The 27,554-nt window shown below is 39.1% G+C and overlaps 1 protein-coding gene across 4 annotated transcripts in view; it reads left to right on the top strand.

Annotated features, from left to right (window-relative positions):
• rbm20 (RNA binding motif protein 20) overlaps window positions 1-27,554 on the top strand; it is a 52,243-nt gene that overhangs the window by 21,993 nt on the left and 2,696 nt on the right. For 3 of the 4 annotated variants that reach the window (XM_020084457.2, XM_020084458.2, XM_069530622.1), the window contains 12 exons: window positions 12,568-13,615; window positions 14,398-14,462; window positions 14,785-14,894; window positions 16,206-16,306; window positions 21,328-21,474; window positions 22,344-22,475; window positions 22,556-22,635; window positions 22,821-23,526; window positions 23,615-23,704; window positions 23,811-24,396; window positions 25,512-25,577; window positions 27,189-27,310. In XM_020084457.2, the coding sequence (XP_019940016.1) occupies window positions 12,568-13,615; window positions 14,398-14,462; window positions 14,785-14,894; window positions 16,206-16,306; window positions 21,328-21,474; window positions 22,344-22,475; window positions 22,556-22,635; window positions 22,821-23,526; window positions 23,615-23,704; window positions 23,811-24,396; window positions 25,512-25,577; window positions 27,189-27,310 (3,253 nt within the window). Of the gene's footprint in view, window positions 1-6,383; window positions 6,578-12,567; window positions 13,616-14,397; window positions 14,463-14,784; window positions 14,895-16,205; window positions 16,307-21,327; window positions 21,475-22,343; window positions 22,476-22,555; window positions 22,636-22,820; window positions 23,527-23,614; window positions 23,705-23,810; window positions 24,397-25,511; window positions 25,578-27,188; window positions 27,311-27,554 lie in introns of those variants that run through there. The other variant, XM_020084462.2, reaches the window with a different exon arrangement.

Raw genomic sequence — 27,554 nt, 5'->3', positions numbered from 1 at the left:
TGAGTTAAATCCATCTTAATTGAACGGTTGTCAGTAGTGTAATTTTAGAAGAAATTAACATTGTGTGCACAAAAAGAAACCCCAACAGATTCTCACACTAGCAATTTGTTATTTATGTCATAATCTCCCTTTTTTGTTTGCCTTTAGACCTTCATGCATGGTGTAATAGAAATTGGCTCTGATAATCCCTTGGCAAAAATGTTAATTTGTAAATTTACTTTTAAAATCATTAGATATATTTTCCAAATTCATATTTCAATATTTCCCCCCTCCGCCCTTTTCTCTTCCTCTGCTTTCTTTGTCCGATTTGGTTCAGGCACTTTCACACAGGGAATCCTATGCACATTTGCCTTGGTTCACTATCAATTTCAATCACATGCTTGGCCTAAAAAGAGAATTTGCTTTGCGTCAGTGAGTTTATGTCTCCCTGGAAGATATCACAGGTCTTATATTATGGCTCAGGCACATTGACGTACTGTAATAAAATTTACAGTATGGGGGGATGGGAGTGCGTAGAGGCTGGGGGTCGTATTCATATATACTTTTTTTTACAGTTATATTTTAGATCTTAGGCACTCTTATGTGGTTTATATTACACCGACTGAGTAAGAAAACATGTTTATTGCTGTTGCCGGGAATTTATGTACAACCACCTGTCGCAGTGGTGATTGGCTTTTCTTGCAAAACATTAACTGTACCAGAAATTTATTGGAAAATTCTTAAATATGAAATATTGTGAACATAGAGCAATAAGCTAAAGTTAGCCTAAGCACTGCTTAAAGGCAATTAAGTAATAATGGTAATGGTAAAAAGGAAGTTGCACTGCCATTGGTTAGAAAGTCAGTGAGGGGTGCAACACTGCTGGGTTCGATTGGTATTTGTAGACACGACAGCAGTGACAGATGGCAAAATGCTATGCTTGCTTTGAACAGAGGCAGAGGAGGGTGGGAGTGAGGTAAGAACAGAGAGAGAGCGAGGGGGGGTGGGGGGGGTAGTGGAAGGAGGGGTTGTGGGAATCATTGCTACGTCACCTTGTACACTAATATAGCTCTGATGTTGCTGACCACTGTTGGGAAAGATGCTTACTGTTCTCCACAGTCACTTCTGTACAGTAAGGCTGTACAAAGCATACGATCGGTTTGAAATGTTTGAACGTTCAGAATGTCATAAAGAAACTTTTTGTTTTATTTGTCACTGGGCAGCACGGCAGCAGCCAGTGAAAAATGTACTGTCTTCACCCGGCAGCAGCTATAAATAACTATTTCAGAGCAGCAGAAAAATGGCTTGTCAGGCTCAGTCGTCAAAGCCAACACAATCCAAACCCTCTCCTCGTATTACTTCTTGTGAGTCTTGTGATGCTTTCTCTGCTAGAATTCCCACCTCACAAATATGTATCCCTTCCAATTAAAACAAGTTTATCTTGCTAAGGGGAAACAGGCTAGCCAAGGACAATTTATTTAATTAATTTACCTGATGTGGGTTCACCATTTCCTGTAAATCTCCCTCGAATATAGTCCCTGCATTTTTCTTTTTTTGACTGACTGGGGGATCAAGGGACAGGGACTGTTTTTCTGTCAAACTTGTGGCTACTGTGACAGGAGCTTAGCTGCTGTAACTTTAGACTTTCACTGAAGCCTGTGCGGTCGCCGTCCTTCACAAGCCAGATGGATCTCTGGTGTCCCCCTGTCCAAAGTCCAACAAGCTGTTCAGAGATTCAGTCACCTGGCCCCCAGCTCTCAGCACCCAGTTTGACACTCAGTGTCAGCAGATCGCAGGTAAATGAGGGATTTTCTTAGCTCCTGTCAGCACTGTTACATCAAATGCGGCCATAGACCACCTGATAAGAAAAGAGGGGCAAGTGTTGATAATCTGTCAGAATTGGAATTTATGGTTTACATTTGAAAACATTCCTTACTCACTATAGAAAAGAGCATCATAAACATTTTAAGTCCACATATGAAACTTTTTTCCTTATTCCTTATTGTCTTTGTATCTCTGTATGGAGGAGAATTAGTTCCATGCATAAGAGAAAAAATGAAAGAAAGAAGACTTGTTTTCATTTTGTATGTTAGAATTAATAGAATTATTGTTTACTTTAGAATTAGACTGAAATGTTGAGAATTAAGTCAACTTCTCTGGTCCATGAAATCCAGTTAGAGAAGCGACTGACAGCTTTGCAAGCCGCCACAGTGATTCGACCTTGGTGTAACAATACACTCCAAGGATGTATGTATATCTTGCATTTGTCCACACAAGCTATTTCAGCTTCAGCGCTAATGCAGCCACCTCCTTCCTAACAAAGGTTTCAGCACGATCTCTTCAAATACTGATTACCACACTGTGTTTTTGTTAGAGAAAGAAATATCCTTGTTACTAAAACCCATTCTGAAGTCATCTACACAAGATTTTGTAGAGGCAGTTGTTTGCACTTAAATTAATATTTTTATATATTCTTAAAATTTTAACTTCAGTCAACTTTATTCTCTACAACAGAAAATTGGGGCCACTGAAAGGGAAACAAATTAGGAATGTGGAGCATCGTGTTAAATTATATTTTTTTTGGCTCATCAGCTCCTCGTGATCATAAGTGCCAGGTCTTTGAAAACATTGTGTTAGAAAATGTTCATTTTCTGAACAAAGAACCACACAGACTTGGAAGAAATTGCCTCTTTAGTGGAGGAGAATATGTTTGGAAGTGGTCGACTGTATGACTGATAAAACGTTAGTTACACCCACTTTTTACTGAAAAGGGTTTTGTAGTTTCTCAAGGATCAATGAATCGGGTTTAAGATTGTGTCTTCAGATGAGCATGGTTTCTCCTCAAATCAGTGTGGCCCTAATACTTTTGTACTGATACAAAATTTTAAAAATATATTCATCCTATATAGTTTAGACTTTATAACGACATCTCAACTCTTGTTTTCTCATGCCTCGCTCTAATCCTCTTCCATAGCTTTGCCACCAATCTTCCAGTGATATTTTATTCCTTACAAATGCCTCAAACAGGTGTCACGCTGAAGTCCTCTTGTGGGCACTTTGTCAGCAGAGCTCTCAAGACTAATTGCTGTTTTCCGCTCAGGGACATATTTGCAGGAAAGGTCTTAAAGTTCCACAGTTGGGAGGCAGCTGTCAAGTCAGAAGGTTTCTTTTGACCTGTGCGTTTGTCTCTGACCCCAATAACCGTGGCTACACCGTCCCCTACGGTTGAAACAAAATCACTGACGTTTACTATGTGTATGTGAGATAGAAGTGGACAAAAACGTCTCTCCGGCTTAGTCTTATTGTACTTGCACAACTGCAAACTGAGTCGGAGGAAACCAGAGAGAGAGGAGGGGCACAAATGTCCCATCTGAAGATAAATTAAATGATGGGATTTGGCTCATTTGTTTAGGAAGTGAGGCAGGGATTTTATATGTGCACTTTTACTTAACAGGCATAAACATAAAGGACTAGGGTTTAATTGCATGACTCGGATGTGTATTTATGTGTGGCTCAGTCAGTCATTTGCGGTCAGGCACGCAAACTCACAGAATGATTTGACAGTAAATGACCACAGGCATAATGTGATGATAGTTATCTCACAAACTTTAGATACCACTTCATAAAACCCTGTGGTTTACCCTAAACATAAATCTGACCACTTTACAAGCATCTTCAGAGAAAACTGTCATGAATCAAAGTGATGCTTTACTGTGGCTGGGACAGTCTTATGGGGGTCGTAAGGGGCCAGACCCCATGTCTCTGTGGCCAAGAAACTGCTCCCATTGCTCGCCATAAATCAGGAACTACTCCCCCCTTCCAACCATGCCAAATGTGGAGCAAGGGTAGCTGACCCTGCATCCTCACCCATTACCCGCCCCAAGTGTCTCTCATGGCATGATGGTGGCTATGTGTTGACTTTGCAGGCCGTGGCTATACGTGTCTGATTTGTCGAAAAGTTAAATTAAGGCTCTGGAATGTCAGTAACACTTTACGCCATATTGGGAGAGTCAGAGGTTGCACGGCCTCCTTTTGATTAGTGTCTCGAGTCACGTATTCTGAAGTTCATGCATGTCTGTCCATATGTATATGAATGAAGGTATCCACATTTGTTGCTGTGTGTCATTAGGGTTCAGTTTTTGTGGCTGTGAAGTAAAGTTTCACCCAACTCTCTCACTCATCACCTTTATTGTATTCTGAAGGTGACTAATCAGAGTTTATATATACACTATGATCAATCTCTGCAAATGTAAACATTGTGACTCTACTCCACTTCAGCAGGCTGGATAGGACCTGCTGATTAAAATGAAAACAGTGCCCTCAAATGGCAGCTCCACACACCAGATCTGAGGGGCCAGTATATAGCAATATATGGCACCACCTAGTGGCCGATGGAAAAAGTATTTAATAAACACACACACACACATGCACACACATGCACACACTTTTCCACAGCTACAATTTCTTTCAAAACTCAGTTGGTGATGCCCACAAGCACCTACTGCCACCGACAGTTATGGCTTCTCACCAGGCTGGTGCTACAGTGAAGCATCCAGCCTCACAAGATACAAAATCTTAATATAAGTTAGAGTAAAACTATAAATAATATGTATATACTTTAATACCATATGACAAAACAGTATCATCACAAGATATCTTATTGGTGTCAATTTTCGGAAATTTACTTTATATCCTGGCATACATAAATACATAGTTATTATAATTATAGGCATTTTTATAAATGCTGATACATTTGAGTTGTTTTAACTTAAGTATTACTGTTGGAGCATACATTTGACCCAGATGTTGTTTTCTAACCATTTAGGTCACTGCATTAATGAGAACACTAATAATAATAATAATAATGATAATAAAAATAGTCAGGCGATTATCTATAGCAATTACATTAGTGTCCCAGGATAAAAAGTGACTTGTAGCTTTGCTGTGTGGGTGTGATAGGAACAGATGGATTGATTGTAAATCTGTCAGTGTGATGCCTCCCTGGCAGTTGAATGCTTATGTGCTTGGATAAAGTTTTACAGTTTTACATTTACAGCTGCTAGGAATCTACAGCTCTTTGGAAGACAGCAGGAAAGAAAAACAGTATGAAACTGTAGGCTTAGGCTACATGCATTTTACTGTGAGACTGTTTAATGCTGGGATTCTCTTTTACAGTGGATACTTTTTTTTCCTTTTTTGTGCCACAGACCTCAACAAACTACAGTGTAGACACAAACATACAAACTTTATGAAGGGCTATTAAAACAGGAGAGAGAAATAAATTACATACATATTTGTGTAATTATTACATATTAACAGATTTGATTGCACATACATATATTTACTTATATTAACATATATGTTCATATGTTATTTAAAAATAAATTTTAAATCTAAGAAAGAACATTACATTTGATTGATTTCTTTATATAGTAATGGTAATTGGGAAACATAAAAAGGGTTAAAACAGCGGCTACCGTTGTTGCAGTGTATTTGAAACAGTTTGTCTAGCTAGAGATGCAAAATCATTTCTCATCTACATGAAAAACCATATTAAGTGTTGTCCAACATTTATATGAAGATTAAAGAAGTATATTGTTAAGTCATTAATACAGAAGAGTCAACATATTGTTTAATTTGCTTTAAATCATTCATCTTTAAAACAATTGCACCATTTTGACTTAATTTGAGGTATTGTCTGATTTGCATCTGCATTATTTATAATTTATCAAAGTAGTAAGTTTTTTCTTTCTTTGTTTCATTTAATGTCTGTAAATTAGCTGCAAATAACTTATGAGGATGTATCTCAATTCAAGCATTTGTCACATCAACTTTTTCCTCAAAGTTGTTAAACCAAGGATAAATGCTGCTTCATTTTTTTATGACTTTAGTTTTATTAGTTTTCATACTTATAGAGGACTAAAGCAATACAAGCAATAGATAGACCAAGTCCACACAGACAAGATAAAACAATTCAATATAAGGATATCAGCATGAACATTTGGAAATATCCAGGTGACAATAACAAGAGACCATTTGAAGAGAATAACCACTTCCGCTCAGCTTCTAAATCCATTCTGCTCCATGCTTAAAGCTAAATGAGGCTTCATCTGTGGGTTCACAGCTTCGAATGGAGTGAAGAAGAAATATTTTATTTGTTATCAATGGTCTGGTTGAATGGTTGTTTTCTGACTGTACATTCGTCTCTGTATTCATCTTTACTGGGGCCAATCTACAGCCTGTGTACAAGTTGGAGCAGGTATTTTCTGTAGTAGGTATTTCCAGGCCTCTGCTGTAAATACATACAGTGTGTGTGTTGGTCTAACCATGTCCTTACACACACATGCCTACCACTTGTGACTTTTCATCACATGGTGTCTCCTGTGCCTGTCCGGTTAACACAGCTTCACTCACATAGGGAAAGGACCACTGGCAGGGATGTTATGGCTGTGTACATGTGCCAGCATTAGTCGTCATGTTAGAGGGCAGAGACACATGTCAATCTCAGCTGCTGGACAGATGGAGGTCAGAGATGTGGTGCAGAGCGATAGTTTCAGAGGTGTAACGTGGATCTCAGCTGCTCCGCTGTCTTCTCAAGGTTTGTGCATTTCTTCCTTTATCCCCAGGTGCAATTCTCGACTCAAAGCTTGTAGAAGTGTAGTTAATGTGGTGGTAAGTCTCGTCAGCTGCACCGTGTTGGCTCAGGATTTGTGGTTCTCTCTGGAGCTATGGTGGGACATTTTGTTGGATGTTTTATTGGACTCAGTGGAGGCTGCTCTGTAGCTGGACTTGAATCCCTCCTCTAATTTGTTACTTCCTCTGTTGAGACTCATTGGACCCATGTAGTGTTTTCTATTCAAATGACCTGGATGGAGCTTGGACATGGACTTTTAAAACAAAAGGTGTGTTTTCCAAAGCTGTCCTGAAAATATTTGATGCAGTTTGCTAAAAGTATTGTTACTTATTACTTAAACTGACCTGTTGGGCCACCAGATATATGTTATTTAAAATGTCTGCAGAGAGTTGCTGATATTTTAGACAGTTTGAAGTGTTTAGTTCTGTGTAAATGCAGGTTTAACTGTAAAGTCAGCATTCGCACTGTTTTGAATTTCAGTAAAAAAGTTAACAAATGTTACTTTCCAAACTGGATGATGCAATATTATTCTTATAACATTGCCGTTAATATATGGTCGACTTTTTGCTTAAATTAAATTTTTGTCACACAAAAAATATTGAAAGTCACTGAGACGTCAGCCTGTATATTTTTTAATGCATTTCTTGTTTAGCGCTATGCTTGATGGGCACTTTGTTGAGCGGGAAAAGAAAGCATGCGTTCAGCAGGGTTAATGTTGGAACCTAGGACTATCACCCTTTCTCGTCAGGCTTTACACCTGACATCAGGCTTAACGCTAGATGAGAAACACTTGACTCACAGAAAAGTCAGGAGGAAGTTGATTCAAATATTCATCAATCATTTGCTTAATAGATTACGAAAATAGTAGGATGTTGTTTTTTACAAATTGATCAGTAGTCCTACCGCTGAGCTCGGGTGCACTATCACTAATATGTATGTTATTTTTTATAATCTGAGAGTCTGTGAAATCTGGTTAAAGCATAAAAAAACCATCAAAAGGTAAATTTGAGATAAATGTGTTTGAGTCAGAGCAGGAAGACAGGGACCAATGCAGAAAGATAAATGTATCACTGGTGTCAGAAAATCTCCTGGGAAAATCTACTGATTGACAACTGTCATCTACGTACATTAAACCCAGAATATGAGTTGATAGGAGTCAGAGATTCCTTTTAAACAGGCTTTGTTATAAATTATATTCTATTATATCATTATATTATATTATAATATAATTGTTTTGATTAGCTATTAACTATTATTTTTTTTAAGTAATAAGTTATTTATGGTTTATAAATTCTATTGCTTATTTATTGTAATACAAAACAAAAACGTGTTATTGCAGAAATACGTACAGATGGATGAATTTTTAAAAGACCACCAGTGGCTATCCTTGAGAATGAGCCAACACTGTCTGATGACATCGAGGCTCTACAATGACATGACTCTGAGGTCCAATGAAGAAGAGCAGGACAACGCATGAAAAACAGACTGCTGTTGTATTTGAAAAACAAAAACAATGGGTCAAAGCATCACAGGCACAAATATGTCTCGTAAAAGATTTATTCTGATGTCATATTCTGATGTTATTGAATATTGTTAGCAGCTTTGTCTTTGACGCTTGCACACATAAATAGACCTCAATCCAAGCTCTCTGGTACAGTTTAGGCATTTTTTATTGGATATTTTTATTATAGTAGTTAAGTGTATTTATGTTTTGTGTTCATCCTTGAGACACTTCTTTGGACGATGTTCAAATAAGCTTGTTTAATCTCAAAATGACTGTTGACAGGTTCCATTCTTCAGCAATTGCTTCTTTTAATCTGCTACAGAAAGCTTAACATTAGCCCTGATTCCTTTCATTGCATAATTACAAATATATTTTATATTTTTTCTGGTTGCTCAACATTTGACATGTCATTGATGGTAATTTTTCATTTTTCAAAAAGCTGTATGTATTCCCAGTTGGGATAAAAAGAGTAGATCATACATAAATAACATGTTGCTGCCCTGCTTCTCTGCCTAAATGCAGATACAAACCAATAACGGCACCAAGTGAAGTGCAAATAGTCCCCTTATTAAACCACATTTTAATTCACCAGATCTGGATTTTTGTCTAGGTCCCCATTAAATTGCACAAACTAAATACCAGTCCCCTAAATGTTCTAGATTTTTGTGATCAAGATCGATTAATTGTAAAAAAAAATGTCAAAAAATGAAAAATAAAATCATGAATCTGCCTCTTTGTCCAGATCCATTTCAAAATTGAATGGGTTCTGTCTTGGCATGTGTCCCATTCATCCAATATGTTTTATGGAAATCCATTCAGTAGGTTTTTTGCATAAACCTGCTGACAAACAAACAGGCAGGAGTGAAAACAATTTCCTTGGTGGAGGATTTAGCAGATCTGTGGTCTGTGTGAAGAAGAGTCCGTCTCACCCAATTTGTAAATCAATTTGTCATTTAGCAGAAAGAGCAACAGAAGATGAACTGACATTCATTTCTCCGTTAGTGAATATATTGTTGTAGAAATTCTAAAACATTTTAACTTGCATTTCTAGTTTTAATATTATTTAATACAAAATGGAAAAGCACATCTTATGTTTGTCCTGTGAGGTCTCCTGGTGGCATGGTGGTTTCAAAATCATTAAAACAGAGTGAGACTTTATTTTAATTATAACATTTGCAGGTATTTGTCTCTTGTCATCCCTGTCTACAGGGTCTCCTGTGTGACTCTTTTAAACTCTTCTGATACATCTGGTTGCACTTAGTTTGACACCTTTATTCCCTGTCGCCATCACAAGACCAGTTTGAAGTGCCTAGCACACTCTGCCAGCTGCCCGAGAGTCCATATTAGTATATTAGGGACACAGTGTCTCCGGATGGCGAGGGCAACTCTAGTATTTATAGCTTTGAGTCATAAGTTGGAACAAGGTAAGTGTATCTCCATCAACGTGCTTGTTCACTTAAGTGTGTATATTCAGTAGCAAAACTATAGATGTTCAATTGTCCAACATGACTGGGTTATTAGTTACATGAATACCTCTTAGCATGAGCTTAGGTCTGTTTTAACCTTTATCTATTCTATTTATTACAAATACAGTACAATAAACATACAACATGCAAATTTACCCATGTGATCCTATATCTTAATTAATCTTTTTTAATACAACTTGCCCCTTACAGTGCAAAACACTTCAGTTGAATCATTAAAATACATTTGAAATGTAACTTGAAACATTTTTACACATTACATACATTTTAATGTATTTTTAAGCATTAAGCTTTTATGCAGATATCAGGTTAGTGACTGAAGCCAAACTTGAATCTTTTGTAATTTTCTGTAGTAAGAGCAGCAGGATTCAAAATTAACTTTCTGAAGCTAAGTGAGTCATGACTGGTGAGCAGTCTGGCTGCAAGAATGTATTAATACTAGTAAACCAAAGCTTTATATGAAAGGCAAATGGAACAAGTACTGCAAAAGAAAAGTTATAAAGAATTTTTTCATTGTGATGTAGAATCATTTATTAGTCAGCTCAAGATTAGTGTTGGATCATTTGATTCGGACGTTTAGAATAGCACGTTTGGTAGAAGTCAGGCATAGGAATCCAATGAAACTGCTCAAAACAAACGTACATAGTTTCATTGAGTTTTAATTTCAACCACATGTCTTCATCGGTAAAGTTTATACTGCAGCTCAGTGAGAGCATGATTGATGCTTGTGATATGACGATCACAACTAAAGGAGTCAGAAGGGTCACAGCCCTAGAGGTGATAATCTCAAGCACGAATCAGTTGCATAAGTTCATATTTATGTCACTTGAACTTCATTTTTAAGAAAGACCAAGACCCAGTTTCTAACCCATCTTTCCACGTGAAGGATCGCTAATAAACAACTCTAATGTGCTAGTATTATGATTTGACGATCAATAAAAAAATTCATTGAGGATTATCTGATCGACCCGTCACCTTTCAGCAGGGTCAGTCGCAGCAGTAGCTAGATAGGAGGCAGGGTGTCGGGTGCTTAACATAGATGATGCGATGAATAGTTGAGTGGACTAAGTTTAGACAGCATGTGAGAGCATTCATCAAAAATTGAGGGCAGGACAGACCAGTCAAACAGGGTCACAGCATCGGTGAGTCCTGGTTTGAAGTGGCTCTATTAAAGCAACTTGTGTTGTAGGAAGGTTGTGTGCACTACATTTATCTGGCAGTAAAACAGGCACTTGGGCCCTGTACCCTTTGGATGTTTGAATTGTACAGCTGTTCACTGTTTATTTAAACATTTCCATTATTAGATACATTAAATGTATGTTTAATTGTCAAATTGCCTCTCTCAGGGTTCACAGGAGATTTTCTTTGTCAGTAAACTGGACAATCATTTAGTTTACCTAAAACACAGTCCTAGGCTCTGCTACGTGCTAATGAGGTTGACTTACCTAATCCTGTATACAAAAAGAAAACATGTCTGGGATTCTCAGTCATCCAGGTCATGGTATCTTCAGAAGTAATACAAGAACTAAAGTCTAGTTGCCTACATACACTTTTACAATTTCTGAAGGAAAAAGAAAACATGAAATTACACAGTGTAAAATATTCTGGGTGCATTAGAAGTCGTAATCATGAACATTAGCCTCTTCCCTTGCTACCTTTATCAGCCACCTAAATAAATTTGCTGACACTTGACAAAAATACATAGGTTATATAGGTTTGAGAACACCTTCATCAGCAGCAGACACTTGTGTTTTATAAGTCTTGGCACAGACCACTTCCTTTGGTTTATCTTAAAACCGGCAGCACTGACAGACAGCTGATGGCTCTGCCCAACTGTGAGCCATCTGCCGGACGATCCCGTGTAAGATTTGACTTGTTCGCTGCGAAAACAGTTGTGTGACCATGTGGAGCTGAAACTTGTGTCAACAAAAAATGGGAAAACATTGTTGCACAGTAAATATATTTGAAATACCAGTAATATATTTTTTCTGTAGTTTTATTGTAAATTAAAGTAAATATAAACTTAATACATCATGGACCATGATAACAAGACTGCCTGATATTCAATATGCTTACTCACATATTCTACCATTACTGATAATAACTCCTCCATTTCAATTGTCATTGCCGCTCCCTTAATTTCTATCAGACATTTCTTATGTGTAAATACTTGAAACATTGACACACTTCTCCATTATGTTAAAAACTCCCCCCAGTTAATAGAGATTCTTGTGGTAGTACTTACTTACTCTTGTTGAGGGTTAAGGGCCGAGGATGTTGCATATTGTTAAGCCCTATGAGACAAATGTGATTTGTGAATGAATATGGGCTATACAAATAAAATTTTAATGATTGATTGATATGTGCTCCTCAATTCTTTTCACAGTATAAATGTGGTTTAATGTTTTTATAATAGTATACAAACATTTAAAATGTGTTTGCATAAAGAATAAAGACATTGGTGCAGTGGTGGAGTTTGCATGTTCTCCCTGGGTTTTCTTGGGTTTTCTCTGGGTACTCTGTCTTCATCCCCACTCCAAACACATGCAGATTGGGGTTTGGTTGATTTGAGGCTCTAAATTGACTGTAAGTGTGAATGTCTTTATATGTGATATATTATATGCTCTGCGATGGGCTGGCGACCTCACCAGGGTCGTTTGCAGAGCCTCTGTTTTTCCATTACCAGTCAAAAATGTTGAACATGGTGTGAGCTGAACTTCAAGAAGAAGAATTCAAACAGAAAAATGTTGTTGCTTCATACACAAGTGACAATTAAGATTCATATAACATTCACAATAATGGCCATGCATTTTTTGCCCAGTTTTCTTACCTTGTTATTGAAAATTAAAAGTCGGTTACAGTCGCCTTCAGCTTATTCTCTTTGTAGGCAGTATTAGTGTTTAAAATGGACGTCCGCTCCTTCTCCTTAATCAATGATTAATTACAGGATGTTTTTTTTCTTACAGCCTCAGTGCGGTACCTTTGGACAACACCGATAAGAAGGGCCTCCAGGTGGGTGGTCATTTGCCAGGCTGTGTTCCTGCGGGGCTCCAGCAGCAGAACCAGCAGCTCCTCCTGACTCCAGCCAGCCTCCAGCTCGCTCAGCTCCAGGCTCAGCTCACCCTCCAGCGCCTTAAACTGGCTCAGGGAGGCAACACAGCCACTGCTGCTGCTGTTCTGAATCAGGTTCTCTCCAATGTCGCCATGTCCCAACCGCTTTTCAATCAGCTACGGACTTCAGCTATGGTTGGAAATCCACAGGGTGCCTTCCCCACAGGCGTGCCAGGTTTCCCCTCTTCAAATTCAGCCTTGGGGACCTTGGTGGGTGGGGGGTTCCACCAAAATCCAGAGAGTGTGAGACTGAACCATCCTGGTGGGGGGGGGGCAGTGGGACAGCAGGGTGTGGAGTACGGTAAAAAGTCAGGGCCAGCTTACCCCTCTGATACTGACAGGCGTCTTCAGTATAACCTAGTTGGCGGGACGTCTGCAGCATCAGCCGCTGCTGGTGATGGACAGTTCACAGTGATTAACACTCAGGCTAAAAATATGAACAATGTAGGTTTTCAGAGAGAATTCTATAGGCAGGATATGCAGGGACAACAAGCTTCTTTTAGTGTCAATGATCAGAACATGCATGTTTATAACTCCACGGGGCAGAAGGAGCAATGGAAAGGCCCTGCTGGCTTGAGCCACACTGGAAAGGTGGATATGGTTTCCAATGCCGCCAACGTGTGGACAGCAGCCGGGCAGCCGATCCGGTCCCGAACTGAACTGTACAACCCAGAGGAGCCAACCTCTGACCCCAAGTTCAATCACACTAGTGGGGTTTCCTCTCTGGCTTCAAGTGGCATGCAGGGATTTGGGGGCTACCAGACCCTGCACGGAAACGAGGAAACCCTGTCCGCAGGTACCAGGAAACTTCAACCCTATCAGGTGAATGACTACCACGCAGTCACGCCCACTCAACTGCCACATCAGTGTAGCATCTGTGACAAGAAGGTCTACAACCTCAAGGTGAGTGAAGTGAACATCGAAGCCTAAATGAATGCTTGTTTTGTACAACAGAGTGAAACACAATTAGTATGACATTTGTCCGCTGATTATTTAACATAGACAATTGAGAATTAAAGAATTCGGAAACCCAGTCTCCCAGAAAAGTAATTTTCTCAAAATAAAACACGCAAATATTTAATCTATCTCTCAGGCTTTTATATCATTAGAGCAACTTTTGTTTAGTAAAATGAGACAAACTCAGTTACTTTTCGCTCAGTTCATTTCAGTGTCAGTTTTCAAACATTTCATACATACTGTCAGCTACGGAAAAATATTCAGGCCAAGCACAAGAAAAACGTTTTTAAGTGTTTTGAAAATAAAGTTGAAATGTTGAGAAAAAGCCGAAATAAGAAAAAATTTAACTAAATAATAGGAAACTTTTTAATTTTAATTTTGCATATCAAGAATTAAGTCAAAATATCAAGAATAAAGATTTCAAGATTAAAGTTGAAATTTTAAGAATATATCAAACCATGACAATATGCCACATGGTAACAAGATTTTCAGAAACCTAAACGATGTCCTTTCAGCCTGATAATAACTGATAACAGCCAAATGTTTTATTTTGAAGGCGAGCCACTCAGTAACTTATGTTGTTTATTCAATTGCTCTCAGCAATGAGCTTGCACAAGCACATGGGAGCACATGCACTGAGCCTCCAGAGTGTTGATTGATTCCATGTTTGGACGGTGTGTGTGTGTGATTGTGTGTGTGTGTGTGTGTGTGTGTGTGTGCGTTTCTAGGACTGGGACCAGCACGTGAAGGGAAAACTCCACCTGCAGAATCGAACATTGTACTCAAATGAATGGTGAGACATTTGCTACTCTTTGATTTATTGGAGTGATTGGAGTGATTACAATGTTTGCTCTTCCATGGCAATCATCTTCTCAGAGACAACTTCAGATCAGATCAGACCCTGATTTGGTAATTTACCCAGCATGTAAGCAGCGCTGCAGTCTGTCCATCATTTCAGGACAAATTTTTGGAAGAATTGGAAGCATTTTATTTTCCTTTTCCTTGCTCTATAAACAGCTGTCTTAATGTTTCTATGAATATGAGCTCTGTCACAAGATATGAGTGAGCAAGGCAGGGGAGAGGCAGCTAAAATCAGCCTTCTCTGATTGTTGCAGCTCCACCGTGGTATCAGCTGGAGCTGTTCACTACACTACTGGCAGGCCTTCTGATGGAGCTCTGAACCCCGGAGGGACGAACTCCATGGTATACTCTGCTTCAAGTCAAGGTAGGATAACCCATCCGTCGCCACCGACATGTGTTCCCTCTTTCACCGCTGATGTTTGCATGAGGTTTTTCTGATTGCTGGAATATGTGAAACGGAGTGATACAAGGCGGTGTGGGAGTATTTATAGAGTGACGTGAGAGAATGAGGCAGCTTATTTTTATAACTCAGTGTAGTTTGATACATTGATTTATAATGTTAGAATAAATTGTTTGAAATTCAAAATATGGTGACCACAACTCAAACTTGGCATTTATGACTTTCTGTGCGCATGTTATTGCTACTAATGACGTCTGTTTCATAACATACGGAGCACCTGTTCTCTATCAAAGCGATAGCATCATTCCACTGTATTGCATTTCCCATAAGTATTCCCTTACGTATAATCACTTATGGACGTACGACCAGTGGGGGACTGGTCGTACACTTTTACTTGTCACCTCTATTATTCAATGTCTTCATGGAGGTGGAGAATCTTTTTACCCTGGGAGCTATGGCTAGATATGTAAAATTGTATTGGTTCTTTGCACTTGTGTCTAGTATTCACTGTTTAGAAAGCTTGGTGCAGAATATCTGTAAATAAGACGTTTTTTCTTTCACGAGTCAATCATAGATTGATCTAAAACTTCCACCAGTCATTGTGTTCGATTTGCCTGTTTTCACATCTGTCAAAGGTGATCTAGAGAGTTCTTTGAGCCCTGATGGCGTTTCAGTATTAGATCTTTTTCTTTTTCTTTGTGTGCACACCACAAAATCATCCTCACTGCTCGACCATTTTATCTCTTCCTGGGTATTTTCAGAAAAAAAAGGAACAATAAAATTCATTGAACTCAGCGTGCAAGGTTTCTGTGTACAACAGAATGGGCCATTTTACAGAAACCCTGAAGAGACACCATTTTAATCACAGTGCATCCAGATTATTGCATGTTTAGAAAATATTGTCTTTAGTTGTTTACTCTAAATAAACTTATGGAAGTATCCTAGATTTGACTTTAAAATTATTTTTCATTTGTCCATTGTAAACACCAAACCACTGCTGGAACAAGCAATAGATTATAACTGTGAAACTGACGGTACATTCATATCACAATACATTATCATTGCACTCTGATATTGGTTCTCAGCACACATGCATGTATTGAGCCCTTTTCTTTCAACCCCATGGAAAAATTTATAATTTTGAATGAAGTATTTTGTTGGTAATATTTTAATTTCACTGAGCCATGAAGTCAACCTATGTAATCACCCCCCCCCCCACATTTGTTTGACTGCATGACGAAAATTTAAAATCCAAATTTAAAATTGTTTCCACAGATGTGTCCTCAGGAACCAGTGCATCATACTTGCCAGCTGCAGCCATGAAGACTTATCCCATGTCAGAGTCAGGATTTGCCTCACACCAGCCCGAGTCAAAGGTCAGACAAATGTTTGTATTATTTTCCTCAGAATTATTAGAGGCTGACCTTGCAATGTAAATCAAGATTTGTGACAAGCTTTACAAAATAACAGCTTTAAAGAAACATCTGTCGCACCCTGACATGGATGATGGTTGTATTTTGATTATGTCATGCTTAATGAAAGTAATTTATAATGTTTGGCTCAATGCCTCTTGTAATGTAATACTTGATGAGCACTGGCCAGTTTTAAGTATTGAGTATACTTTAGTGCAGAGTCAGACTTTGCAGTAGTAGCAGAAGTTTCCTCTGTATTTTTCCTCTTTATACTTCATTTCTTCCATGTATCTTTGCTTTGTAGCAGGATCAAGTATATAAGGTGCCTAATGAATGGACACCATACATTTGTTTTGCGTAAAGTAAATGGACCTAGATCCACTTGTTGACAGTGAGTCCGGACTTGACGTCTCTTTTCCACTTAACTGGAAACGGTGTCATCAAGTATTGGCTTGGAACTGGGTGTCAAGATATTTACCACTTAATGATTAACCAGGCCCTGGATCCAACTGAGGTGATAGAATGTCTTTATATCAGAGAATAGCTTCTGTATTGAGGAAAATGTTGGACTTTTTTGTCCTTTTAGTTCTAATGCATTAACTGATTTTTTTAGGTGCTGCCTTTTAGTACAGAAGGAGTTTCATGTAGCTATACAGTGCCATGATCCAGCGACATCATACACATGTAACTGGGTATCTGAAATGGTTTATAGTTTATTGATTTTTAACCATATTAAGTAGTAATAAACTATTGTTTCATTTGTTATAGGATACAACTGCAAAGACACACTTAGATAAAGGTGGATGGGTCATTATAATGTAAAATAGATATTAACAAAACTCGTCTTAACCAAACAAATAATTAAGATTATCAATTGAAGGAACTAATTATACTTAATTCTAACAAGCAGTTCTTAAACTTATGGCGCAGTTTATAATATTCATGCAATGCTGCACATTTGTGAAAAATTGTGGAAACACTGAACTTAAAAAGTGAATAAGTAGTTTAAACTGTTGATACTATTTTTATGGTAAAATAAAAACATTGGAAAAAGCAAAGAAACAATTAATTAAGATCTGCATGATCAACAAGAGGCTGTAACAGAATCTGAGGCCACGTTGTGTAAATTAATTCAGTTCCTCCAACAAATGTTGAAGTCTGACACAGATTTTTTTATATCAATCATTTATTTACCTTCTTTACTTAACAGGAGCAGGATGAGAAAGTCATGTTTCCAACCAGTAGTTGTTTTTTGACAAAGGTTTTATTGTATCAGTGGGGAAGTATTTACAGGCGGTGCTACATGAGCTAATGCTAGTTGCTATAAACACACACCTGTCTCAGCAGAACAGGTGGGTTTTATTGTTTGAAATCCCTGTGTTGAGCAGAGCACACAGAACACGAACACAAATAGAGACAATTTGTGAACTGTAGTTGTGTTGTATTTTTGTATTTGAAGGGCGGCCGCTCAGTAAAATTAAGTTAAACCTATCATAATATTTGTAGAATTCTACTGTAGAAATTAAACTTTAAGAATACGTATTTAGTAAAATACATTTTGCACATATGATAATTATTTGCAGATGAAAACACAAGTAAAAATAACATCAAGTAGCTCACACACACACAAACATTAAACATAAGTATGCTTATTCAAACACAAGTGTTCCTTGTCAGTGTCGGTAACCCAGTAGCTTCATGTGAAAACAGAACTCAGACGGAGATAAACACTGGATTACAGCTAACTGCTGTATGGAGCTCAGACCCAAAGACCTCTGAGTTACACACCCCGGCCGCAGTGTAAAGTTTCAGGACTGGTGAGAGACTGGTAAAACGATCTGAGGGATCGGCTTGTGAGCACTCTGTGCAGGAACGTGGGGTAAAACTGTGAAACCCAACTGACCACCTTCTTGGATCCTCCAACACGTACACTGATTTGAACAAATAAAAAGTCACGTCCTCAGAGCTGATGTCAGTCATCGTGCTGTCAGTGAAGACAGGAAAGCCCCATGTGAAATGGTTGTTATTCTTTACACCATTTGGCCCCAGTTGTCCAGGTCATGTTGTTGAGAGTGTGATGTTTTCAGTAACAACATATGGTCGGACACACTGTGGCTGGTAAAGTCATTACTTTACCCTGTTGCCTGTAGGCTGTGGTCTCAGGGTGTGAGTGGTCTGATAAGTAGAAGAAATGCATTAAAGGAAGAAAAGTCTGTACATTTCTTAAATAAATGTAGAGATGTGATAAAGCTACATTAATGAGAGACTGAAATAACCCAACATGGGTTTCATTATATAATATATATTTGAGTTGTAGTTAATTTCCTGTTTAATTAAAATATTTTCTGATTTGCTTCAATATGAATTAGAAATCCTACTTTCTCATATATTCCCTCCTGTAGTTTTTCATTATTAGACTTATTCTATGACCTATAATGTTCCATTTAATCAAAGTTTTTCCTCATATTGAAAATCCCATCTGACCATTTATATGGAGGCACTAGCTGTGTGTGTCATGACGCCACACACTTGTGATTACACCGTGACATAGCATAACTCTGCACTTCTGCTCTGCGGTCACTAGAAACAGCTACTGTTGGAAGCCTGAGCCAACCTCGCAGTGATATCAGTGCTTTGCTTATAGGGCCGGGGCTTTCAGGCACAGACAACATTTTATAGCTCAGACATTAGTGAACACAGCGAGCAGCGAACAAGACTGTTGTTCTTTCTAATATTCCACGGGCATAAACAGCCTATTCCTGGATCTGTTTATTGAGGCCGACCTGCGTTGACCTTCATGTATTCTGGTGGGGCCAGTGGCAGTGGCACAGAGATGTTAGTAGAATTATCACGGTTGCATCTAAAGCTGTTAACGTCAACTCAGAAACCATTAGGTTTTGTGGCAAAGCCAGGAATCTGGCTCATCCACAGTGAGATCATCCAGGTCTCTTACATAAGCAGTGACATTGTGGCCTTTACACAACTTGTCAATAGAGATAACTGTTCAAAATCCAACACATCAGATTTGTTATAGTCTAAAGAACATTTTAAAAATAAAGTTTGCATCCTCCATTCATTCACTTCACTGTTTCTGTCTCAATTTATAAATTGGGATTTTGTGACTTAGAATCACATGCTGTTTATAGATTATTTGTAACCAGTGCTTCATGTACTGATAGGTCCCTTTGACTATGTTTTAACATGCATATTCAAGCCTCCTCCTGTCCTTTATACACGTTACACGCTATGTCTATTGGACCCAGTGTGAAGTGTTAGTTAGTGTTGGGTTTTCCCTGAACAAATTCTCTGTAAAAACAGAGACCCTGGCTGCTGGTTCCAAAGTGGGATTAGGAGCCACAGTCTGCCCTGCACATGGGACTGTCTGTCAGGTCTGTCAGCCGAGGAGCAGGAAGAGGAGGAGGGGCTCTGGGAAAAGTGCAGCTGCAGCATAATGGCAGCAGAAATCAGACTCTGTGATATAATAAGCTGAATTTACAACTACTCTCTGCAGTGATGTTAAAGGAACACAAGGTATCAGATAGTATGTGCTGCAGCTAATTTGATAATGATTATACAGCAGATAGACAGATTGTGTGTTTTTAAGGATGGTTCATGTTGTAGGTAAAGTTTCCAGGAGGCTAATGGTAATTTAGCTCATCATCACAGTAAATGAGCTGTCAGGATATTTGTGACCTCATGCATCCTTTAAAAAATAGATTTTTCACAGGTGGTTTACTAATTCTGCAGGAATTAGGATGTTGTATGTTCAGTGTTGGAATTGTCATTATGTCCCTGGCATTAGGATAAGATGAACAATTCATATGTAGACTTTTATTAACATATTTACTATGTGTTGTTGCCTACCCTGTTGTGAAATACTGAGAGGTTTTTGTTTCTCAAGCTTTTTGGTGCCTGCATGTGAGCTGTAACAAGAATTATATTCAAGTAAGAACAACTGATTATCTTAAATTTGACCTGTATCTGAATCACAACATCCAGAGTCCCTACTACAGTGGTGCTAGTTCCTCAGGTTGTTTTAGTTACCTTCATGCCCATGTCTATTCTGTAAATTCTGCTCTGGACAGAGACTGACAGAAAAATTGTGTTTTGGGTCAACATAGGGAAAAACAGATAAAGAGATCTGAGGATAGATAGTTTGACAGGGAGCTGGAAAAAGATAATGTAATAATATTATCTTAAAGGCGATGAAAAGAAGAATTAAACTGTTAAATTTATCTGCCTTAATGATTAAGCTATGAAAGTAATTTTTATCAGTTAATAAAGAATAGATTGTCAGAAACAAATACTTAATATAACAGCGATTTTACAATATCTAAAATGACAGTAGACATTACTTTCATCTTCTCTGTCCTGTCTCCATAAGAAATACATGTATTTTACTCATCAGTCCACTCTCCTTTAGAATAAAAAAAAGGGATGTTTACCACTGCAGATCACTATACTTGGCAGCCAGGGAGGATTTGTGTCCAATGTGTGAAACGTCTGGGTCCAGTCATCTGACAAGTCTCTAAATCCAAACAAGAAAACTTTCATTATCACTGCTGCAGCTCAGCCAAGGGAATATTAATAGAGGCAATGATGGGCTGTATCAAGGAGGGAAAGTGACATGGCATCCTGTCTGATAGTGTTACACCGATGTTAGACAGACTAGTTTCCTGTGCCTGGAGGGTGCTTAACTCTTAGTTGCTACTCTGATCCTGTAGACATTGTTGGAATTATATGTTTTGTCGTCACTCTCTTTACATAATTACAGTTATTTCAATAACTCAACAGCTTTTGTAGTTACATGGTTTATCTTTACTGGTGTACAAAGAGAAAAGGTGACCCTGTGGTAGGTTTTATTAGATTACAGCTGTAATGACTGCACACAGCAGCTCTGGTGTTTTATGTGTGTATAAGTATATACAAGTTATACTTTCAGCAATATTCATGATTACTCTAAGTTTTTAATTCTTTTTTTGCAGCCATTTCCACCCAGAAAAGCAACCGTGGGGCGAGTCGTTCACATCTGCAACCTCCCTGAAGGCAGCTGCACAGAGAATGATGTCATCAACCTCGGGCTTCCATTCGGCAAAGTCACCAACTACATCCTCATGCGCTCCACCCATCAGGTACAAGACTACTAGACTTTCAAACGTACAAGGGATATTCACCATCTAGTCCTATTTTCTAAAATAACAATTCATCCCAGAGCCTTTTTGAAATGTTCTTCGTTGGTTGCACATTATAACTGTTGTACAGTGCACGTGAGGTGTTTGGTACTCGACTGAAACACCAAGCATTAAAATAATCAAAATGCAGGACGCTTGCCACAAGTCAGTGGGCTTTCACCACCAATGGCAGCATTTAAAATCCGACCCCATAAACCTGCATTTATAAATTGATGATTTGACTATGGCCCCTGAGGAGTTTTGCTAACATTTTTGCTTCATCTGTTTAATATGTCAATGCTCTGTTCACGGCTTGTTTCTGCTGCCCCCTAGTGAGCAAATAAAATATGTTACAGCAGGTTTAAGTCACGTTAGCGGCATAAAACTTAGACAGTTTAGTTTGTGAGGATTCATTTCATTACATCAAGACGTTATCTTTATCCTGATGTTCTCTGATCCTGTTATTATTTTCGCTTGGAAATAATGGGTGAATTATTAACATGTGTTTTAACGACTATCTACATCTTTTTCAGCTGTGACTGTTATGAGGTATCATGTACTTTGTCATAACTTTCTGGCGGTTTAACTGCCAGTACTTGTTGTGTCAGTCAGACTCTTTGGTTTCATTCATCAGATCTGAACTACGCCATTAAAAGCCCTATCACATTTACGATATTCCCACTAAAATGATGCCATATGTTACAGGGACAAGTTATTGGTGATGTGATACCCTGTGGTTATTCATCCATATGTTGTATGCATTGCAAGAAAGATCATATACTTGTCAGGAGGGGATCCTTTTTTACAGCAAATAACTGTTCTCCCATCAGGCGTTTCTGGAGATGGCGTATATTGAAGCAGCTCAGGCCATGGTTCAGTACTACCAACTTACTCCAGCTATGATTAACGAACAGAAACTTCTCATACGAATGTCTAAGAGGTACAAGGAGCTTCAGCTCAAGGTAAGTCTCAAAAGGAAGAGCAGGTTATTGTTTTAGTAGCGCTGTGTTAGCTGATAACCTAATCGTTTTTTTCTGTTTAGAAACCAGGTAAAGATGTTCAGACGATCATACATGATCTCACCTCTCAGAGGGAAAGGGATGAGATGCAAGAACTTGAGCAGTAAGGCAACCTTTTATTCTCCTTTAGTCTCAAAGTGTTGGTTTTTGTGTAGCTGCATTCTTAAAACCATTAAGAGAAAAGAAAAATGAAAATCCAGTTAAGTGAAAATGTCACAAATCATTACTTGTGTTGAATCAATGCAATTTCCAGTTCCACTATGTAATCTACCTTTCATCTTCCTGCAGCTACATGCCAGAGAGACCACGCTCCCGCAGCCCTATCAGCCGCTCTCTAAGTCCTCATTCCCACAGCCCCAGTTTTACATCTTGCAGCTCAGTCCACAGCCCTCAGGGGGCAGCATGCAGGGGTCCGGAGAGAGGCAGTAATGGCCTTGGCCCCTGCCGGGGCTCTTGGGAATGGTCATCCCACATAAGGAGGGGTGAGGACGAAAGGGAGAGGGATGACCCATGGAGGAATGGGGGAAGCGTGGATGATGATAGGCCTAATGGACGAGCAGTGGACCGTCGGAAGGCTTACCAGAAACCCATGGATCATAATAGCTCCAGATCTGCAGAAGAGCGAGGAGGAGGTGGCGGAGGAGGCGAAGGGATGAGGGGCAACCGAGACTGGCACCCACGAGGCAGTCCTCAGGGCGGGTCCTTCAACTCTTACAGGAACATGGATGACGACTTCTACATGAAAGAACAGATGTACAAGTCGGACAAGCCGCCCAGAGCTCCGTACCAAAGGCATGACACAAAGTCAAAGAGGAGGGATTGTGGTGACTACCACAGCAGGTCGAGGCATTCTGAGTTTGAGAAGAGTGAGGAACCACTTTGCCGAACACCAGAAGAAAAGAGGCAAAGTTCCCCCGGCAGGGGCCGCAGCAAAAAGACAAGCAGGAGGCACACTTCAGAAAAACACGAGAGAGAAAATACTACTGAAAACACTGTGAGTACCTTTGGTAAATATACATTATTGCTATAAACCTGCTTTGTGTGACACATTCTTCTTATAACTAAGTACATTTTTCTCTCAGGATCGCCCGTCGAAAGAAAAATCTGTTTCACCTCAGCGAAGCAGTAAACCAAAAGAGGCTGCTGTGGAATCGAGTAAAGACAAAGACACTGTGAGTGAGCATTTACATCTGTACGACACATTCACAACTTTATTTAATTTTACAGACAAGCTCTTTATACCTTCTTAATGGCTCTCCTCTTGGTTCATCTTCCCAGGTGAAGGAGTGGGATAGTGGAGCTGACACTGATGAGGAGTGTTGGTATCCTAAGAACATGGAGGAACTGGTCACTGTTGATGAAGTGGGAGGAGAAGATGATTCCATTATTGAACCAGACCTTCCTGAGTTGGAAGAATATGCATCCCGCCCCAAAGAGACAGCGCAGGAAAAAGCAGTAATGCAGCACACGTCACAGCCACCACCTACCTCTTCCTTGGAGGTGCAGTTGACGAACAAGAAGTCGAACCAGGAAAAGTGTTTTGTTGTTGCTGGAGACCAGGCAGAAACACCTGTTACTGAGAAACTAGAGAGTGTTTTAACAGAAGTCAGTCCTGAGGAAGAGAAACTCAATCAAGTGGCTCCTGAACTGCTGGTCACTAACCTGAGTGACTTCCCCAGTGAGGAGTTCAAGGCAGCACTGGAGGAGACGCATTTAGAGGAGAAAGTAACCAACAGTGAGCCTTTAGAAGAGCCAATGGGAAATCATGTTATAGCACTAGAGGACAGCAAGAGTCAGGAAGAAGAACAGGTCATGGAAACAATCACCAACGGGGCACAACTCAAGGATGGCATTCTGAAAAAAGGTTCGACAAGTCAAATACTCATATAAAATATATTGTTTTTCTTTCAGGATGGTCCATTGCACAGTCATCCTTCAGAAAGCAGTTTTTTTATGTCCGTCAAATGTAGCAGTTCACACTGTCTCAGAGGCTAATGGCTCCAAATCCATGTTTTTCCTCTTAAGTGCCAATTTACACAAATCTGAACTTATCAATTAAGTCAATATTGATTAATCAAGGCCCCTGTCATCACCACAAGTCTAATACATATGCAAAATTAGGATGGAATAAAATATCTGTAAATATAAACATCCATCCGTACATCTATGTGTTATCTATACCTCTTATTGTTTGAGGAGCCAACCCCAGCTGACCTTGTGCAAGAGGTGGGTTACAACCTTTGACAGGTCCAGTTCCCAACTGCTGATAAATATAAACAGAGCTGTATTATTCTTCTCTTCATGTATGTTGGAACCTTTTCTTATATGAAATATTTGTCTTTTTATATGTGTCTTTGTGGTGATTGCATTAAACGTTTTTGCAAACTTTAAAGCAACAGATACACAAGATGAAAAACTCCGAACTAGAGAGCAGAAGGCAAATGTCTTGCACACTTCCCATCACTAGACTAAGCTAATAGCGTTGCAGCCCTCCTCGGGAAACTTTCAGTGAATGGATGATACTTCTGACATCGGACATGACGTCAGTCCAGCTGCAGACAGTTTTTTTTTCAGCCGCTGTCCTCTCTGCTCCTTGGGGACTGTGCTGTTGACAGACAGCTGGCCCTGAGTAAAGAGACACACAAACTGAGGTTGGATTCTATGCAGATAAAACATATCGTTGCTTCAGACGTGTGAACACATCACGTGTGTCTCTTTTGATTGGGAATTCCCAGTGAACAATTCTGTGTAAAATGTGATACCTTTTCTTTATCTGTTGAGCAGAGTCATCTTCTTCTCTGATAACTTGTTAGTTTATTTTGTATGTAGCCCTAAAAAAATGTGTTTTTCATAAGATTAAGATTTTTTTTTCTGCAGCTCTTGATGGTGTGGTTCTTATTTTATTGCTTAAAATATATTGTCAGGTAAAAGTACGTACAATTTCTCAGGTTATAATTGTAATTTATATGTGTTTCACAGAGAGTGAGGCCTGTTCGCCATCTCCTGAGCAAGACAAAGCTGTCAGTGAACACAGCATCCCTCTAGGTAATTCTAATACATTTTATCAGCTTGATGAATGAGTGAGAGAAAAGATAAAATCATACATGATGTATGATTTTATCTGTGAGGATGTTAAAGCACAGTGACCATGGTTCTCTTCTTATTTTGTCAGCTAACATCAACTTACATGAAACAGATAATTGCAGGAGAAATAATTATAAAAATTAAATCATGTGTCTGTTGCTGGATTCGTTCCAGCAGACTGGTCTATATTTAACCAAGGACGAGGAAGTTCATGGGGTCTTAAGCCTGTGATCTCAGTCCAGTGTTATCATGTGCACCATTAATGTGTGCACTGACAACCTGTTGCATTAGCACTCTAATTGACATTGACATTGCTTGGCCACTTGCTGACCTATTTCTGTGAGCAGGTTGTGAAATGAACCCCAGAGAGACGAGTATTTATATTATCATTGGGGCTGGAATGACACAGCCGAGCACATGGCCTGTCGGTGTTGGGCCTGCTGCATGGAGACTTACATGAGCCCTGATGCACTGTGTCAACAATAGACCACAGCACAGACTCCAGAGCTGTGTGTGCCATGAGCTGTGTGGCTATTTCTGTTGTGTCATGTCCCAAGAGCGAGTTTGTGTGTCCGGAGCAAACTGCTTCCATCGACACTGTTGGTGAGATAAATACAACGTAAAACACTGAAGGGTCATCTGGTTGTTGTTGCCAATTTTTAATTATTTTTCATTGTCACTTAAGATTGTCATAAAGTACGATGATATGCAATATGATAAGATAAGATACAAAAAGATACGTTACAATAAGAAAAGATATGATACGATAAGAGAAGAGAAGACCCAAGAAGATAAGACCTGTTAGTACGCCCCAAAACTAGCAGTAATGGAATCACACTTGCTGTGTAATTCCATGGAATCAAGATAAGGTAATTGGATAAGATTACACACTGAGGGTACACACACAGAATCAGTCACATTGCCCCAATGTTGTGTTTGGGTTGAGAGGTTACGTCATTCAACTGGCCAGTGATAGAGGCAGGTTGTAGTTTAAAGTTACAGTGTGTAGAATTTAGTGACATCTAGTGGTGAAATTGCATGTTGCAGCTGAACACCCCTCACCTCACCTTCCAAACATGAGAGACAACCTGTGGTAACTTCATAAAAACTCAAAAGGTTTTAACTTCATAAAAACTCAAAAGGTTTTAGTTTGTCCAGTCTGGACAACTGTAAAAACATGGCGGCCCCCGCAGAGAGGACCCCCTCCTGATGTAAATATTAAGTTTTCAAATATAAAGGGCTCATTCCACGGTAAAGAAAACTACTATTCGTACAATTTGGGTTAAACACACTGGTGAACACATAACTATGATTATTTTATATTCAGTTTCTGCCAATAGATCCCTTTCATCTAAATCTTACACAGGGAATGTTTAAATAAATAGGAATAACAAAAATTATGAATGAATGAGGAAAGAAGAATAAATGAAAATACTTTCTTTTGCTTTCCAAACTTGGATTTGGCTTAAAACATTTTTTTTTAAAGTCAAAGGTTCCAATATTGGCTGAATTATGATTTGTTGGAGATATCGTTTGTGAGAATCCTCATCTGTTGTGTTCACCGTCTCACAGGAGTGGAGTTCATTGTACCAAGAACGGGCTTCTACTGTAAACTGTGTGGATTGTTCTATACCAGTGAGGAGAATGCAAAGACGACACACTGCCGCAGCACTGTGCACTACAGGAACCTTCAGGTACACACAGCACAGTGATACTGACAATGTCTTTCCGTCTTTCCTCTCAGAATCATATGAGCATGTTTTAACCAACCATCACTAATGGTGTGTCTGGGCATGTATGCGCTCTGTGTGTATTTGGTGTCACTGCTTTTAAACCAGTTTAGTGTCAAAGCTCAAATCTATCCATCTGTGCACTCGTCTGTTCTGAAAGCTCCGCTGGTCAACAGTCAGTGTGATCACATAGCAAGAGTCAAGAGAT

Source organism: Paralichthys olivaceus, chromosome 8 (genome assembly GCF_024713975.1).
Source record: "Paralichthys olivaceus isolate ysfri-2021 chromosome 8, ASM2471397v2, whole genome shotgun sequence".
Classification (NCBI taxonomy): domain Eukaryota; kingdom Metazoa; phylum Chordata; class Actinopteri; order Pleuronectiformes; family Paralichthyidae; genus Paralichthys; species Paralichthys olivaceus.
The sequence above is the reverse complement of the archived record's forward strand: the minus strand, read 5'-3'. Positions and strand labels throughout refer to the sequence as shown.